This window comes from Hibiscus syriacus, unplaced genomic scaffold, assembly GCF_006381635.1.
Source record: "Hibiscus syriacus cultivar Baekdansim isolate YM2019G1 unplaced genomic scaffold, ASM638163v2 tig00110195_pilon, whole genome shotgun sequence".
Classification (NCBI taxonomy): Eukaryota; Viridiplantae; Streptophyta; class Magnoliopsida; order Malvales; family Malvaceae; genus Hibiscus; species Hibiscus syriacus.
Window position 1 is genome coordinate 810946 of NW_024062621.1, and position 16416 is coordinate 827361.

A 16416-nucleotide genomic window follows, 5' to 3' on the forward strand; every position below is an offset into this window, starting at 1 on the left:
TGTATGTCAAAACATGTTCAATATATGACTTTGTGAATCAGGTTTTCATCTTTTAATAACATCTTCGATATGGTTTTCATTTAGATCGGGTTGAGAATGTTACATTTTGTATCATCTTGATTGGTTGGTGAAGATGCTAGAGAATGATAATTTCAAAGTTGACATGACACAAGAGCTAAACTATAAAACTTTTATCTTTGAGGGAAGAAGATAAAAAAATGACATGGATACCATTTCAACAAAAATCAATCCACATCAACACACATGATTGCCATGTCACCCTTCTATTTTTTTAACGCCCAAGTGATAAAAATAGGGGTCAATCGAAAGTTCGATGAGTAAATTAATTTTTTAAACTTTAATGGCCAAAATAATAATGAAAATAAAATTGAGTGGTAAATTTATAATTTACTCATATTTTTATTAAGAAGCTGGTAACCTGAGATGAAAGTTGAAATTATGAAAAATATATATTAAAATCAATAATGAGATATATGTTTGTCGATAAATCAATATAAAACTGAATCCACATATTCGATACAATTAGAGCATTTTTATCTAGAAAGATTTAGGGATGAAATCTGAATGGGGCTAAATTAGGGTGTAAATGTATGAAAAAAAACACAAACTTGGTACCGCATATAGTTGTTGACCCTAAATCTGTTTGCATTTGATGAAATACATCACTCAAAGTTAATGTGAATGGCCATTTGGAAGTCAAAGTAAAGTGCCCAACCTGTAAAGGGTAGACTAATGCCTTGCCCTTCCCTTTTTCATTGAATATTGAAATTTGGGTTTTTGGCATATCAGCGTCTATAGTTTTATTTTCACATATAAAATCTTATAATTCAAATAGAATACTTTAAAATTTTAATACGAAGATAATTCTTTTAATATGATTTTTTATTTATAATATCAGGATTCAATTTTTTAATCTTGTTTAAAGGATTTAAAATTTTATCTTATCAAATTAACTTATAATTAATTATCAATTTTATATTATATTGAATATTTTAATTTTATATAAATATTATATTGATTGTGTATAAAACTAATATTTTTTTTCGTATAACGTAATCATATAAATACATAAAATAATATTATATTGAATATTTTAATTTTATATTGAATGTGTATAAAAGTAATACAAATGACATAAATTGTTAAAATAATTCTATAATATAAAAAAGATTTCATTTATATCTTCCCATGTGACGAAGAGACCGACGTTATCACACGGAATAAGAGGGAAGGGGTCTGACCCTAAAAAGATTTGAAGGTTGCCCTATGGATTGAGGAAACTTCCCGTGCATTTTCCCACTTACCCACGAGAGGGATAAGTTAAGGACACTTTTGGTTCTGCTTGTAGGACCCATGCCCTACGTCAAACCTTACATTTATCACTTTTATTTACGGGAATAAAACAATTGAGTTATCCAAAATAACTTTTCTTTTTATCATTTACTTAGTTTTCACTCTTAAAACCCTACGAGAGGTAAGTTGGGTATATTATCTATTTAAAATTACGGCTTTTCTAAAAAAATAATTACGTAAATTATATCAATTGTTTAAATTATTTGACTATAAGATGTCACTTTATTGATTCTTTCAATTATTAAAAGTTATAAAATAATCACTTGATTATTCATATGTTTCAAAATCGTATTTTGCTACTAAAAATTGACGATAATCTAAGATGAATTAACCTACTAATTGATATATGTTAAAAATATAATCTCAAAATCTCAAATGTCTATCATATATCACATATCATGTTAATGTCCAACTCATAAGGTCTTCATTTTTTAACAAAAAAGAATGAGTTTGGAACATATGAATAATTAGATGAATATTTTATAACTTTTAATAGTCAATAGACTCAACAAAACAATGTCATATAATTAGATGATCATTTTGTAACTTTTAATAGTCGGGGGACTATTTGTATACTTTACTCTAGATTTAATTATTATCGATGTTTTTAATTTTATTGAAAAGGAAACCCTTAATTATTAAAGAGATATTAGATCTGGAACATTCATTAAGTTTTCAATTTCAAGCTGAGACTCTTTATAAAATCTGTCCACTTGTGACCTTATTATTTCCCAAATATTCAAATCACAGTCCAATATTAATTTATTAAAATTACATTGAATCTAGATCATCATTCGGGATGAAATCTAGGTTTTCCAAATCACATTCATGCAGTAAATACGATAACAAATTTAGGGTTTCAAAGTTAGTTTTCTTATAATTAAATTCATGGGGGCTACAATTCAGCAATTAATCCTTAGTTTTCAAAGTCGTTTTGGGTAATAAATGGTTTAATTATATATTAAATACTTATATAATAAAAAATTAAAAATAATAATAAAATCACTTTTAACTGGTGTCTTAATACTATAAGTGCATATAATCTCTTGTAAATTTATAATTTGATCAAGGGTAAATTATAAATTCCACCACTTAACTTTCTTTTCACTCCTATTTTGATTATTTAAATTTAGAAGCTTTTAGTTTACTCATTGAATATTAAATTTGCTCCTATTTTGTCACTCTACATTCAATATTTAATGATGTTATGACTGGATATTTTTCTTGATGATGTAACATCTTCTTCCAAATAAAATTCTCAGTAATGAGAGATAGAGAAGGAGAAAGTGAATTGTTTATCATGATTCAACGTTGATCGGATTATGCATATTATAGTAATTTAGGGTTTTATGAGTTTTGGGTTTAATGTTGAGTTTGAGTATTAAAGTGGTTTAGGTAAAATCTAAACTAATATAATGATAGACGACAATGAAACAAATTAATTGATATCTTAATTGGTCGAGAAGATGTCGAATAATAGTAATTGCAACGCTAACATGACATAAAGATAAAACAGTTAAATTTTCATATTTGGAATAATAAGATACAAAAAAAAGGAAAGAAAGAAAAGGAAAAACGACATGGATGACATATGAATTATGTCAATAAAAAATAGTCCATGTAATTACATGTAATTGTCTTGTCACTCTTTCATTTATGATTTAACACTTGAGTGGTCAAAACAAGAGTAAACTAAAAATATTTAAATTAAATTGAGAGTGACAAAAAAGTTAAATGATTAAATTTTAGAATTTATTTTTAATTAAATTAACAATAAGAATAAAAATCCAACTATTTTAATAAATGGAAATTGGTCCCAGCTCACCAATAAAAAAAGAAGAAAGCAACATGAGTATGACCACCGACACGGCAAGTTTATTGTCATGTAGTAATAGAATCTAATTAATTAAGGTAATTAATCAAATATAAAAATGGAATAATTATTTTTTTCTGCGAGAAAAGAAATACAAACCTTAAATTCTTGTCGGTCATGGATTTACATAAAAAAATGTAAGAAAATAGAAAAAATTAAACAGAGGGGCTTTTTTTAATATTTGACCAAAGTTTAAAAGAGGTAGACTCATGTGCCACATGATTTTAGGTAATTGTAATTATTTTTAATTTACATGGTTTAAATGTAAACCTAACCTTCCCCATAAAATGCCTTATAAGACTTGATTTAATATTAGAAAGGACTTATTATTTTAAAATGTTAGTTATTGTGTAAATTAAATTACTGCTCTGCCTACACGAGAATGGTCGGTTCAATTTTTATTTAAAGAGATCTTGGGTCTAAAAAAAATTATTTTTTTTTAATTTTTTTAGTAAATGCCTTATAAGACTTGATTTAATATTAGAAAGGACTTATTATTTTAAAATGTTAGTTATTGTGTAAATTAAATTACTGCTCTGCCTACAACGAGAATGGTCGGTTCAATTTTTATTTAAAGAGATCTTGGGTCTAAAAAAAATTATTTTTTTTTAATTTTTTTTAGTAAAATACACAAATGATCCCCTGACTATAAGATAATGCTTTATTGAGTCATCGACTATTAATAGTTACAAAATAATCTCCCAATTATAGAGAGTTTCTTTGTTGAGTCTTTCGACTATTACAAGTTACAAAATGGTCATCCAACTGTTCATTATGTTTCAAACTAGTCATTTTCCGTTAAAAAATTAATGGCAGTATGAGTTGGATGTTAACTTGCTAACTGGGATATTATAAAATATGATCTCATAATCTCAAATGCTATCAATAAGCAAGTTAATGTACAGCTCATACGACCGTTATTTTTTAATGGAAAAGGACGAGTTTGAAATAATGAATAGTCGGATGAACATTTTGTAACTTTTAATAATTGAGGGCTCAACAAAGAAACTTTCTATAATTGAGGGACCATTTTATAATTTTTGATAATTGATGACTCAACAAAATAGTACTCTATAGCCGAGAGAATTTTTTTTTGCTTGATAAATTTTTTTCCATTCTAGTGAATTTACGAATATCGATATTATTACTAATTTTGATTATTAAATCTTAATTTTTATCGTTAAAATATTATTCCTACATAATATGATCCATGTCACATTATTGTTTAAAAGAAAAATATAAAAAAGTAAATATAATAGTTTAGTTTAATTGCCATAATTATTAATACATTATATAAAGAACGCAACATTAAATATATTTAAATACTTAATATTCTCTAATTTATGGGCGAGGAAAAATTTAACTAGTAGTAACATTGTAATAAAAAAAAATTCAAAATCCATTTGTAATTGCCAATGAAGCCTTCGCTTAATAGTAAGATCATATTAGTTAACAAAGTTATGTTGGGACTGAGATAAATCATTATAATTTAGGTGTCAAAGTTGAAATATTTTGTGTTAAAAAGGGTTAGATTGAATTGTTTATTTGTTTAGATAACTAAACATGTTTAATTGCATTGTTTATATTTATGAGGGACTAAAGGTTCTATATAACCATTTTAGCAAGGGAGGCAAGGCCATTTAGTTTAACTCTCGAAATTTAAACCCTACATCTAACTACTAAGATATTCATATTATTATTACTATTACCGTCATTAATTTTACCGTTATTGATGTTTTTAAACATGAAAACCCCATTTTTACTGTCATTGGTAAAAACGAAATATTCATTTATGGTAAAATGTTTTTGTTAAGAAAGAATTGGTCCTGGAATGGCAACGCGTATTGAGCACATGTGGGAATGGGTTTTTAGCTGGCAAAATGCTCAAATCCCATTTGTACCATAATATACGCATTTATTTATTACTTATCATTGAAATCAAAATATCCATTTTTCAACATCCAATTTATTCCTCACTTTCCATTCCTAATTTAATCCTAACAATTTGGTATTGATGTTGCTTAAACTTCAACTCCTTTATATATTTATCTAATTCAGAATTTCATCCCTTTACTTTACGAAACCTTTAAAGTTAGTCCCTTTAATATTTTAGAACTTAGGTGTTATGTTTCATGAAAATTGAAATGTTTGAATCATGTTGTTAGTAGACACATGAACTGTTTCTAAAGATTTTAAGGGACTTATTTGCCACTTAAGTCTTTTCTTCAAGGGTGGCAATGTTATTCCTTACCCTTTGATTACAACCCTATGCCCCATTTTAAAAACTAAACACTTTTATGTGATTTTAACTTACTCTATATTTGATAATATTTTTATTCTGATCCTATTAAACAAAAATATTTTTTATTTTACTTGATAAATAAAGAGATATCTCTCTCTATATATTTGATATTATAATAATTATTTTAATTGAATCAAGATTTTTTTATATCTTAAATTAGACTTTATCTCAATTCTAACTCTGTCATTCATAAAATTAATCTCAAACTAGAATTAAAAAAAATAATTTTATGTAGTTAATTCAGATCAAAATTCATTGAATTCAAGTATTTTGACCATCTCAATACACCCTAATTTTTCAGTTTTTATATAGTACAATAACCAAAATCTAACAAATTGGAGTAACTAATTTCTTAATTTTTACAAAGTAGAGGGATGAAACTAAAAATTAGAAAGGTAAAGGGAAAATAGTTAAAACAAGCCAAAGAAAGAAAGTGGTTTCCAACCATTACCAACTCCCTGCCCCGTTTTCTCTTTTATTTATTTTCTCTCTTCTCTCTCTCTTTATAATCCTCCATCCAACATTCGTCACATCTTCAGGGCTCACTGAAAATCAAGCTCTCTTCTTCCATTTTTCCCTCTCCATTTTCTCCCCAGCCAAACAGTTTTTTTTTTCTTTCAATAGAAACCAAAATGCCAGCACCACCGGACACAAGCAAAACCATGAAACTGGAGAGATACAACAGCTATCTCCGAAAACTCCATAGCACAAAGCTGTTGAATGCTTCATCTAAATTCCTTTTCCGAGTAACCCTTCTCATTGCTTTAGTTTTGATCCTCTTTTTCACAGTTAATTACCCTCCACTTTCGGATGGTACCCACCGTGTTCCCCCTCTCCACCGCCACAACCACCATAGCTTCCTCTCCACTTCGCTTTTCTCCGGTAGTTCTCTCGTCGGGGGCGCTTCGTGGGAGAAACAAGTCCGACACTCTTCTACGCCTCGTAGACTCAATGGGTTCTCCGTTTTAGTCACCGGTGCCGCCGGATTCGTTGGCTCCCACTGTTCGCTTGCTTTGAAGAAACGCGGCGATGGGGTTCTGGGCCTTGATAACTTCAATGACTATTACGATCCTTCGTTGAAACGAGCGAGGCAGAATCTTTTGAGCAAGCACCAGATTTTTATCGTCGAAGGTGATTTGAACGACGAGGCGCTGTTAACGAAGTTGTTCGACGTCGTTCCGTTCACTCATGTTCTTCACTTGGCGGCTCAGGCCGGCGTTCGTTACGCCATGCAAAACCCACAGTCGTACGTGAGATCCAACATTGCCGGGTTCGTTAATTTACTGGAAGTAGCCAAAGCGGCGAATCCACAACCCGCCATTGTTTGGGCTTCGTCGAGCTCGGTTTACGGACTCAACACCGAAAACCCATTCTCCGAACGTGACCGTACGGATCAGCCGGCGAGTCTTTACGCCGCCACGAAGAAAGCCGGCGAGGAAATCGCCCACACTTATAACCATATCTACGGTCTGTCCTTAACCGGGTTAAGATTCTTCACCGTTTACGGTCCATGGGGAAGACCCGACATGGCTTATTTCTTTTTCACCAAAGATATCCTCCAAGGCAAACCCATCGACATCTACAAAACCCACGACGAAAAAGAGGTGGCGCGTGACTTCACCTACATCGACGACGTCGTGAAGGGTTGTTTAGGTGCGTTAGACACTGCGGAGAAAAGCACCGGAAGTGGCGGGAAGAAGAAAGGACCGGCTCAATTGAGAGTTTACAACCTGGGGAACACATCGCCGGTCCCCGTCGGGCGATTAGTATCGATCTTAGAAGGATTGCTCGGCACAAAAGCCAAGAAACACGTGATCACGATGCCCAGAAACGGCGACGTACCCTTCACGCACGCCAATGTAACCTTAGCTTACAAAGATTTCGGGTACAAACCCACAACCGATTTAGCTTCCGGGCTGAGAAAATTCGTGAAATGGTACGTTAATTACTTCGGGATCGAATCGAAAACGGCGAAAGGAACCCAGCATGCCGATGAATCCAGTTAAGATCTTCGAAGCTGCCATTTTCTTTCTAATTTTCCTCTTCATTTTTTTGTGTTTATTGTGGTGAATTATAGCTGTAAAAAGAAGGGATCAAATCTGGTGCCGCTGTTGTTCATGTAGAATATTTGATAGATTATTATAGAATTTTCATGAAATATAGGGGAAATGGTAAATGTGAAAAACAAAGAGAGAAAGCTGTAGATCTCTGGAGATGAGGTGTAATAATTTGGTGGGGTCTGCTAAAAACAAGGGCAGATCTTCACCGTCTATTTTATGAAAAGAATGAAAAATGATATTGTGATCGAACAACAATGATTATACTAAGATTCTTGTTTAATTATGAATATAGTGCATATTTCAAATTTATTTTTATTTTCATAATATTGTTAATTAATTTATAATCTCAATAAATAATTAAAAGAAATACTATACTCCTTAAATATTTTAGATTCAAGTATTATATTTTCTTTCATTAAAATTATAATATATATTAGCTTATAGTATCTCCAAATTAATTTTAAAAAAATTATATATTGTTAACTACTTTTTAATGTTAATGTGCATTTTCTAGAGAAAAAATATGTCAATCAACTGTTTAACACTGTATTTTTATACCTAACGACAAACAATTTTGTCTAATCAAATATTTGTGTTCGGGTGTATTTCTTAAATTTTTATTAACAAATCAGTCAAATGGTTAATAATTTAAACTAATTAATAATTTCAATTTCAATCATATAATAGAATAACTAAAGTAAATATTTGATTTTTTTTTCAACTCTCTTTTAAGATCTCAATGATGAAACAAACTATAATCTTAATTCCATATTTAATCGAATAATCGGTATTATAAAATGAAATGGAAAAAACAAAATAGTAATTACAACGTTAACAAGTCACAGACTGAAACTATAAAATTCAACAAAATCAAAAAGTAACATGAACGACATAGCACCCATGAATTCCACGTCAATCAACTATAATGATCAAAATAGTAATTTATTAAATGAAAAGATAGTTAATTTATACAGTTTGTAATTTACCTTAATACTATCCAAATTTAAAGGATTATTATTTAGATCCGAAGTCAAAGAATCCGTTAAATTTTAATTAAAAATATATTAAACCCCAAAAAGAAGATAATGTGACTTGTTTATTTAATTTTCGGAAGAACAATAATTGGTGAACTTTCCAGGGTAGAAGACTTCATAATCAAGCTTTTTTACATAACTAATTAAATAAAAGATAAGTAGACAAAGACCCCACTTCCCCTCCTTACTTTCCACGTATCATGCCATGATTATCCTGCACTATTTCTGGATACTCACCACCGACACTACCATTAACTCTCAGAGAACGTGAAATAGAGGATAGAACAGATAAAACTCAACAGATGACCGATAAAATACTCACCATCGATTTACCGAATCAAAATCGTTGTTTACCACTTCATCAGGGATGCAACCAATGATCGTACCTGTAACTGCGTTCGCATTAATGATAATGCAAGCAGAATCGATGAAGTTGCCCTGCAATGTAAGTTGAGATTACATGCAATGAAGAAGATATGTTAGAATCGTACCAAGCGAGGTAATGATAAACAATGGGAAAAATTTGACCTTATAGCATAAAGTTATAGGCATAATATAGCATAAGTTCAGCAATCGTTGAAAATAAATACACATCCTTGAATCTTAATAACTACTTGCTACAGAAGAAAGTCCTTGGACAAGTTCCGATTCGAGAGCCTAGAATTCTGAATCCCCTCCAAAGCCACCTCTACCACCACGGAATCCACCACTGTTGCCACCAAAAGAACGAGGGCCACTAGGCCTTTCAGTAGCATAGCTGACTCGAATATTTCTCCCATTGAGTTCCTGCAATTTCAGTATAAAATTATTAATTTGTCATTCATCAGGAACATGTTGCATATATCAGTAAATTTTGTTTTCCTCACTTGTCCATCCATGGCTGACAAGGCATTGTTGGCAACTTCATCATCAGCATAGTTAACAAAACCAAAGCCCCTAGACCTCCCAGTCTCTCTATCGACGATAACCCGAGCTGATAAATTACAGATCAGAGAGTGCAAACAATAATAGATATCAACATCAATACCATAAAAATTTTAAAACTTTCTTCATTTTTATACATTATGCCAGTAACATGTCTTCCTACACGGTACACAAAAAAACAAAATTACAATGATCAAAATCATCAACAAGCGGAGCAAGACAAACTAGTTGCAACTTCGATTAAAACACAAAGCAACACACTCACTGGCACTATCATTAATCAACATCTACAAGAAAACTAAAAGGCGGAGATATATTATGCAATAATCGGCAGCAAATATCCTACAATGTAACCTTGTTTATCTGTTTCATATTAAATGCTAGCTTCTATTTCATATAAGCTAATAAACCAGTCAATAATAATGTAATAAACTTAATAATGTCATTATAACTACCAATACAACTCACCTTCAGTAACCTCACCAAATCCAGAAAAGGCTTCCTTGAGAATTTGGTCATCAGTTCCATATGAAAGACCTAAGAACCAAACATTCAATACAAGTCAAAATACAAAGCAAAAGATATCAACATCTAGTTCCCAACCAACAAACATGTATATATACCTCCAATGAAAAGCTTTTTGCTCGACATGCAACGAAGAGAGTTAAGCATCGATGATATCATTGGGGTTTGCCCATTCTGTCTCAAAAGGCTTCCGAGTTTGCTAGAAAGTGACATTATAATGCTCGACTGTATCATTTTTTTTCATAGCAACACCATCAAAAGGAACAAAAACAAATTAATATGTTAGTTCAGAGCTAAAATAGTCTAACTAGTAACCAAAACAAAGAAAAACATGAAGCTTTATAAGTCCCTAAAACAAATTTTATTAAATTAAATACAGAAGTGTTTAAAATCTCACTAAAAATTATAGCTTTATAGGCCAGTTTTCTTCAATCATTTTTCTTATAGGAAAGGGTTTAAAACTGGTAAAAAATCTACATCTTTCATATATCACATGAACAAGAAAAACATTATAAAATAAGGGTAAGGTGATTCATGATGCCAAAAACATAAAAGCAAAAGAAATCCATAAATAAAATCAACAAAACAAGGTAAATTAACTCAAAAGGCTAAAATACCGTAACAAATAAGAACCCCGAACCCAGATAACATCAAAATTGAGTAGATGGGTGAGTATAATCGAGACCGAATTATCAAAAGCAATGATGCTTACCTTTAAGAAGAAAAATGAAAGGCAAAATTATGAGAGAGAAGCAGAGTTTGGGGAAACGGCTTTAGGGGTTTTGAAACAAAAGATGTAAGCAAGCGGCTAGGGTTTAAGAGTCAGCCCCTTATATATCCTTTATTTGCTTATCATACAAAAGATGTTAGCCCTTGAACTCATGAAGGGATAAAGCAACTATTAGACCTTGAACTCAAAAGTGTTCCCAAACCGGTCCCTACTTTTTTTCCTACATTAGTCCCTAAATTTGGGCTTCTCATTTTGAAAAAGAAGAATCATTTTAGATTTTGGACTTCTCAAAGATGAAGTTTTTCTTCCACGGTTTGAATTGTGGAGAATATTGTTGGTGAGAGGAAGAATATATCTCAAGACGAAAACTAAGTAGACAATGTAGATTAGGGTTTAAATTTTTTTAAAAACTTTTGTGTAATCTTATGACTTTTAAAAAATTCTTTTAAATATAATTTAATGAATTAAATACAAGATCAAAATGAATCTTATGATAAATTTTGGATTCATCAACTATTGTACACGATGACCGGTAATAATAGATGGTGTGGCATATGAATTAATTGTTAAATATAATTAATTGTACGACTTAATTTTAACTACAAATATAATAATATACGAAATAAAGTCATGTGCTATTTAATAATAAAATGACTTGTTTTTTAACAATCAGTTAATTAAATAACTCATTTCTAACTTCTTAAAATTGAATAATTCACTTATAATCTTCCCAATAATTGAGTGATTCTAAAGTCTAATTTACCCTGTTTTTAAAAAGTGTAATTTACCCTAGTTTTAAAAGTCTAATTTAACAAAAATATCTCATAATACATATATATTTATATATATTCCAAGTGACTCAAATTTTATTAAAAATAAATTTATTTTGTATTAAATTATGGACCAACAATAAGTTGGTCTAGTGAGATGAAATACTAGATCTCTTAAACAAAATCATAGATTTAGATTTTGTTAAAAATAATAAAATAACTAAAATAAAAATATTATTTTTATTTGTAGTTAGTTTTTTAATTAATCTGTGGGAAATACAAGACAATATATGTTCAAATAACACTTTCAATCATTTGACATTGAACGCCCATACCCTTAACATTCATAGTGCTTGAACTTGTGACCTTAAGGAATAACAACAATTTATTTACTATCAAAATTGTTTGATTCGTGTTTAATTTTAGTTAAAATTTATATGTTTTTGTTTTCGTTGAGGCCCATCAAAAGAGACGATCCCTCCAAAAATGGGGTATGTAGTGTCGAACGCATGTGATGTTTTGGGTATGTTTAGGGTACACTTCATAATTCATAAGAAAGAGTGTGGTTATGTTTGGAGATTTTTTTATTTGAATAGTTATATTTATAAGTATGTATAAATTATTAAAAATTGAGAGTATATTTTTTAAAAATATTATCTTATAATCTTTAAATTATTTAAAATTTATTTTACATAACCCTAATGAAATTAGGGATGTGTATGGGTCGAGTTCGGTAGGGTTTTTTGTCCACCCGACACGGCTCGAGAACAATAAATCCTTCACCTGAAATCCGATCCGATTAGAAAAAAAATAAGATCTGACCGACCCGATCTGAACCCTACCCGATATATAACTTAAAAATCCGATTCGACCGAAATAAAAAAAAATATTATTTTTATTAAATAAAAAATGATTTAATTGAAAAAATAAATAAATATAGGGGTATTATTGTAATTATTTATAAATATAAAGTAAATTATGTATTTTTCGGATCGGATTGAATATTTTTCACCCTAAATTCGAACTCGACCCGACCAAAACATCATATTGAAAAAACTCAATTCAACCCCAATTTTTAAAAAAAACTCAATCCGATTAAATCGAGTCAAAACCCATCGAATTAGGCTCTCATGTGCATCTCTAAATGAAATAGTATTAGCGATTTAATTATTGAAACTGAGACCGGAGGAAGCATGAACACACGGGGAAGAGTATTGAGACTCAATCATCCAACATTTTCCCATTTGTTTTCCCAAGGGGAAATGATAAGCTTACATGTGTATGGACAGATGGGTGATTTGATAGGTTGGGGGTGTTGCCACGTGGTAATTCTCCACTACTTTGAGAAAATGGCAACCTGCCAAGGTGAATATTCTTTGTTACTACATGATTTGGCCACAACCACATAAATGTTTTTGATTACTTACAATTGTAACATGTTTTAAAGAATATTAATATATTATTTAATAATTAATTAATTTAAATTGAGTATCATAAAAATGTACTATAAACTTATTTTTATTCAAGATGTTAAAACTTGAATTCTTAATTTTGTTTAAAAGATTTAATTTTTCATTCCGTACAAACAATAACGTTTAAAGTAAAAGATGATGAAACAAAGAAAAACATAACGATAGGAGTAAAGAGGAGAAAAGTTATGTTTAAATAATTATTTTAATCATTATTTTTTAAAAATTATAAAATAATCATTAAATCTATTAAATTATTACAAAAAATCACCACAATCTTGTAACAATTGTAATTTTTTTTACAAATGTAATGATATTTTGCAACTATTTGATAAAATTTAATTATATTTTTAATAATTTGATAAATTTAATAATTATTAATAATATTTTAAAATTTAATAATTAAAATAATTATTTGAACATAGTTCAAAGACTTCTTATATACTCCATCCTTCTTTATCATGTATATATATAGGGTAAACTATATGTTTTAGTATATAAACTATCATTTTCATTATGTTTGATATTTAATATATTTTTTAAAAAATTTAAAATCATACTTAACGTTTATTTTGTGTTTCATTTTAATATCATCGCTGTTAAAAACTTAATATTGATATTGATGTGTCACTATAAGATAATGACAAAAATATTGAAAAAATAAAAAATATAATGTCAAAATTCTATTTTTTTAAAGATAGGATAACAAATTAAAATTGAAACATTAAGTATGATTTTAAAAATAAATTTTGGATATCAAAATGGAACAATTCTATATATTTATATGTTGTTATTCCTAAAAATCGTAAGTTTAAACGACTATATCTGCACAAGGTATATGCATTATCAATATCTAGTAAAATATTGAATAAATATTATGTTGTAATCACATGAAAAGATGGAACTAATTAAAAGAAATAAAAATAAAGATTAAATTAAAAAAATATAAATGCAAGGATTAAAAGTCACTTAATGGTATAAGATGAGTTATGCAATATTATTTGGGCCACTTTCTTCTTCGGCCTCTCTTTATTAATTAATTAATTATTTTGAATTAGATTTTCTTCCCATTTCCTCGCGTGCAACTTCCGAAACAAAATAACAATAATAATAAGGCCTTCTAACAAAGAAGAGCTCTTTATTTTTCTCCAAATACCAAAAAAAAAAAAAGCAGAGAAAAACAATCACATAACAGGTTGACAGAAACTGGAATTGAACTTTTGCTTACTTGTTCTACTCATCTCTGTAATTTGTGATTTTGTAATCTATTTTTTTCCATTAATTCAAGAGCAATAATAAAGAAAAAAAAACGATCTTGTTCATTCCTACAATGCCCAATTTGTTGCGGGCAAGGTATTAATCTAATCTAATCTTCCTTATTACCTTCAAATTTTGTTTTATTTTATGAACTGATTTTTGTTTAACACTTACGCTTTGAATCAAAACTTTCTTTTTGGCTTTTGGTCGATACCCATTTACTCTTATGCTACTCGGAAAAAAAAATAAAGTTTCTTTAAAAAAAAACTCTTTTAGGTTTTTTTTCTTTGGTTTATTTGTTGGATAAAATTGGGGTTTTCTCAAAGTTTTTTTTATTTTTTTATTTTATTGAATGGGTACTTGATATTTGCTCAGTTGAAGTTTTGTTTGATTGGGTTTTTTTCTTTCTAGGGTTTTCTTCCGGATCAACAAATTGGGGGGAATTTCCCGAATTGGGAACTGATTAGGGTTTGATCAGTGTATAAATGAGCTCAATCTCTGTTTTTGCAGTACCGGATAGGAGAGCTATCTCTTTATAGGTTTAAGTTTCAAACAGATTGCTTAAGGGAAATGGTGATTGAAAAGCTTTTGGACATGGAAGAAGATTGCTTTCCTAATTAATTCCGTAGATAGTGATTCAAAAGCTTGAGGATTTACTTGTTTTAGAAGAAAGGGTGCTTGGGTTTTTAGTGATTTTTATGTGGTTGATCTCAATTGGTGGATGATTTTGGCATTGGGTTATTGTTGGGAGGAGGAGGTGATGATTCTTTTTTATGCTGCAGATAACAGAGAGGCTCAGATTGTACTGGACTATTTTTGTTTCTTAAAAACCCATTTGGTTTATCTTAGTTTTTGAGCAACAATTCTTGATCAATAGATCATTTTTATTTTGGGGCATACTTGAAGTAGCTTAGGGTAAGACAACAGTAGGTGTAGCAGTGATTGAAGACTTTGCTGTGGTGATGTTTGTCATTTAAAGTGGTTTGTTTAGTGTTAGTTGAATTACATTTGAGGTTAGGGAGATTAAAGAGCTTGGTGGGTCTAGGAACTTTTTTTGAGCTATCAAAAGTGGCGGGGGAGTTCATGGGGCAGCATTGAAGCTGGAAATGTATGTAGGGATATGGTGCATGGATAGGAGCATAGTTACTGGTTGTTCCCTTCCCGGAACATTGCTACTGGTAGATTATCCAAGTGTTTTTGTGTTCGGAAGGCATTCTCGTTTTGTGTTCTGAACTTCTGTGAAATGTCGCGTTGCTTTCCTTTCCCACCACCAGGATATGAAAAGAAGGCTAGGACTGATAATGTTGACTTGCTAAATAAGGTTAACACCATTTACTTGTATTCTATACTATTTTTTTATGGTAGAATCAGCATTCATTAGTATCATTACGAGAACGAATTCCCTGATATCTGAATTGAATTTGAGTTTGTGCTGTTCAGTTTTTATTTTCAAGCGATGTTAAATGCTCTATAAAGTTTTTACTGTCTTCTCTCAGAATGTATTTTATGTATACATAATGTTCTGTGATTTGCTTTACTAGTAATTCTGTTATGGCATGCCTTGCTGAATGAAGCTTGTATATAATTTCATAAATAGGTTTATGGACTGTATATTATGAACACATTATATAGAAATACTTTTCAATATATATAGGAATAAGTGGTTGAAATGGAGCCTTATTTTAAATGGCATATCTTATATACTAACCATTAGGCACTGGTGGTGATATTTATGACTGAATGATTGTATATATCAATATATGTCATATTTTTCTATTATGGTTTTCTCTGGTGATACATTTAGGTTCTTATAACCTCTAAATATGCGTGGCACGAATTTTTGTCAGTATTCCGTTGAATGAAGGATTAAGTTGGGTTAACATCTTTCACCTTTTCTTTCTCCTCGCTAGAGAAAAACTTCTACTAAATGGTGTTAGGCTTGGTCCAGGGATCACATGAATTTAATGTTTTTTCTTCAAGATTTTGTGGATTTATCAATCGTCCTTCTGAATGTGTTACTTTTAACTTTTGTTCTTACTGAGGGCGACAATCTTGTTTACAACCTTCGATAAGTAAGGAGTTGAGTGTGTAGTCAAGC

General features: G+C 30.0%; 2 protein-coding genes across 3 annotated transcripts; one reads left to right on the forward strand and one right to left on the reverse strand.

Annotated features, from left to right (window-relative positions):
- Positions 1 to 6082: 6082 nt before the first annotated feature.
- Positions 6083 to 7832, forward strand: LOC120218202 (UDP-glucuronate 4-epimerase 6-like). The gene has a single exon (XM_039215171.1). It carries the CDS (start codon positions 6182 to 6184, stop codon positions 7553 to 7555), a length of 1374 nt encoding a protein of 457 aa, XP_039071102.1. The 5' UTR covers positions 6083 to 6181; the 3' UTR covers positions 7556 to 7832.
- Positions 7833 to 9156: 1324 nt separating this feature from the next.
- Positions 9157 to 10902, reverse strand: LOC120218206 (glycine-rich RNA-binding protein 2, mitochondrial-like). Of its 2 annotated transcripts, XM_039215178.1 has the most exons (5): positions 10805 to 10902; positions 10191 to 10317; positions 10036 to 10104; positions 9510 to 9616; positions 9301 to 9429 (listed from the first exon to the last, which is right to left on the reverse strand). In XM_039215178.1, exons 2-5 carry the CDS (start codon positions 10303 to 10305, stop codon positions 9301 to 9303), a joined length of 420 nt encoding a protein of 139 aa, XP_039071109.1. In that variant the 5' UTR covers positions 10306 to 10317; positions 10805 to 10902. The 2 variants fall into 2 exon arrangements, with proteins under 2 accessions (XP_039071108.1, XP_039071109.1); XM_039215177.1 differs by lacking the exon at positions 10805 to 10902 and having other exon boundaries at positions 9157 to 9429; positions 10191 to 10305.
- Between the last annotated feature and the right edge of the window lie 5514 nt (positions 10903 to 16416).

What these genes read in the sequence shown, in the direction of transcription:
- LOC120218206 (XM_039215177.1), bottom strand. Translation starts at nt 10,305, where the DNA reads ATGTCACTTTCTAGCAAACTCGGAAGCCTTTTGAGACAGAATGGGCAA. An exon ending in CAAAAAGCTTTTCATTGGAG is followed by an intron (nt 10,105 to 10,190) that starts GTATATATACAT and finishes TTTGGTTCTTAG; the next exon opens with GTCTTTCATATGGAACTGAT. An exon ending in TGTCAGCCATGGATGGACAA is followed by an intron (nt 9,430 to 9,509) that starts GTGAGGAAAACA and finishes CTGAAATTGCAG; the next exon opens with GAACTCAATGGGAGAAATAT.
- LOC120218202 (XM_039215171.1), top strand. Translation starts at nt 6,182, where the DNA reads ATGCCAGCACCACCGGACACAAGCAAAACCATGAAACTGGAGAGATAC.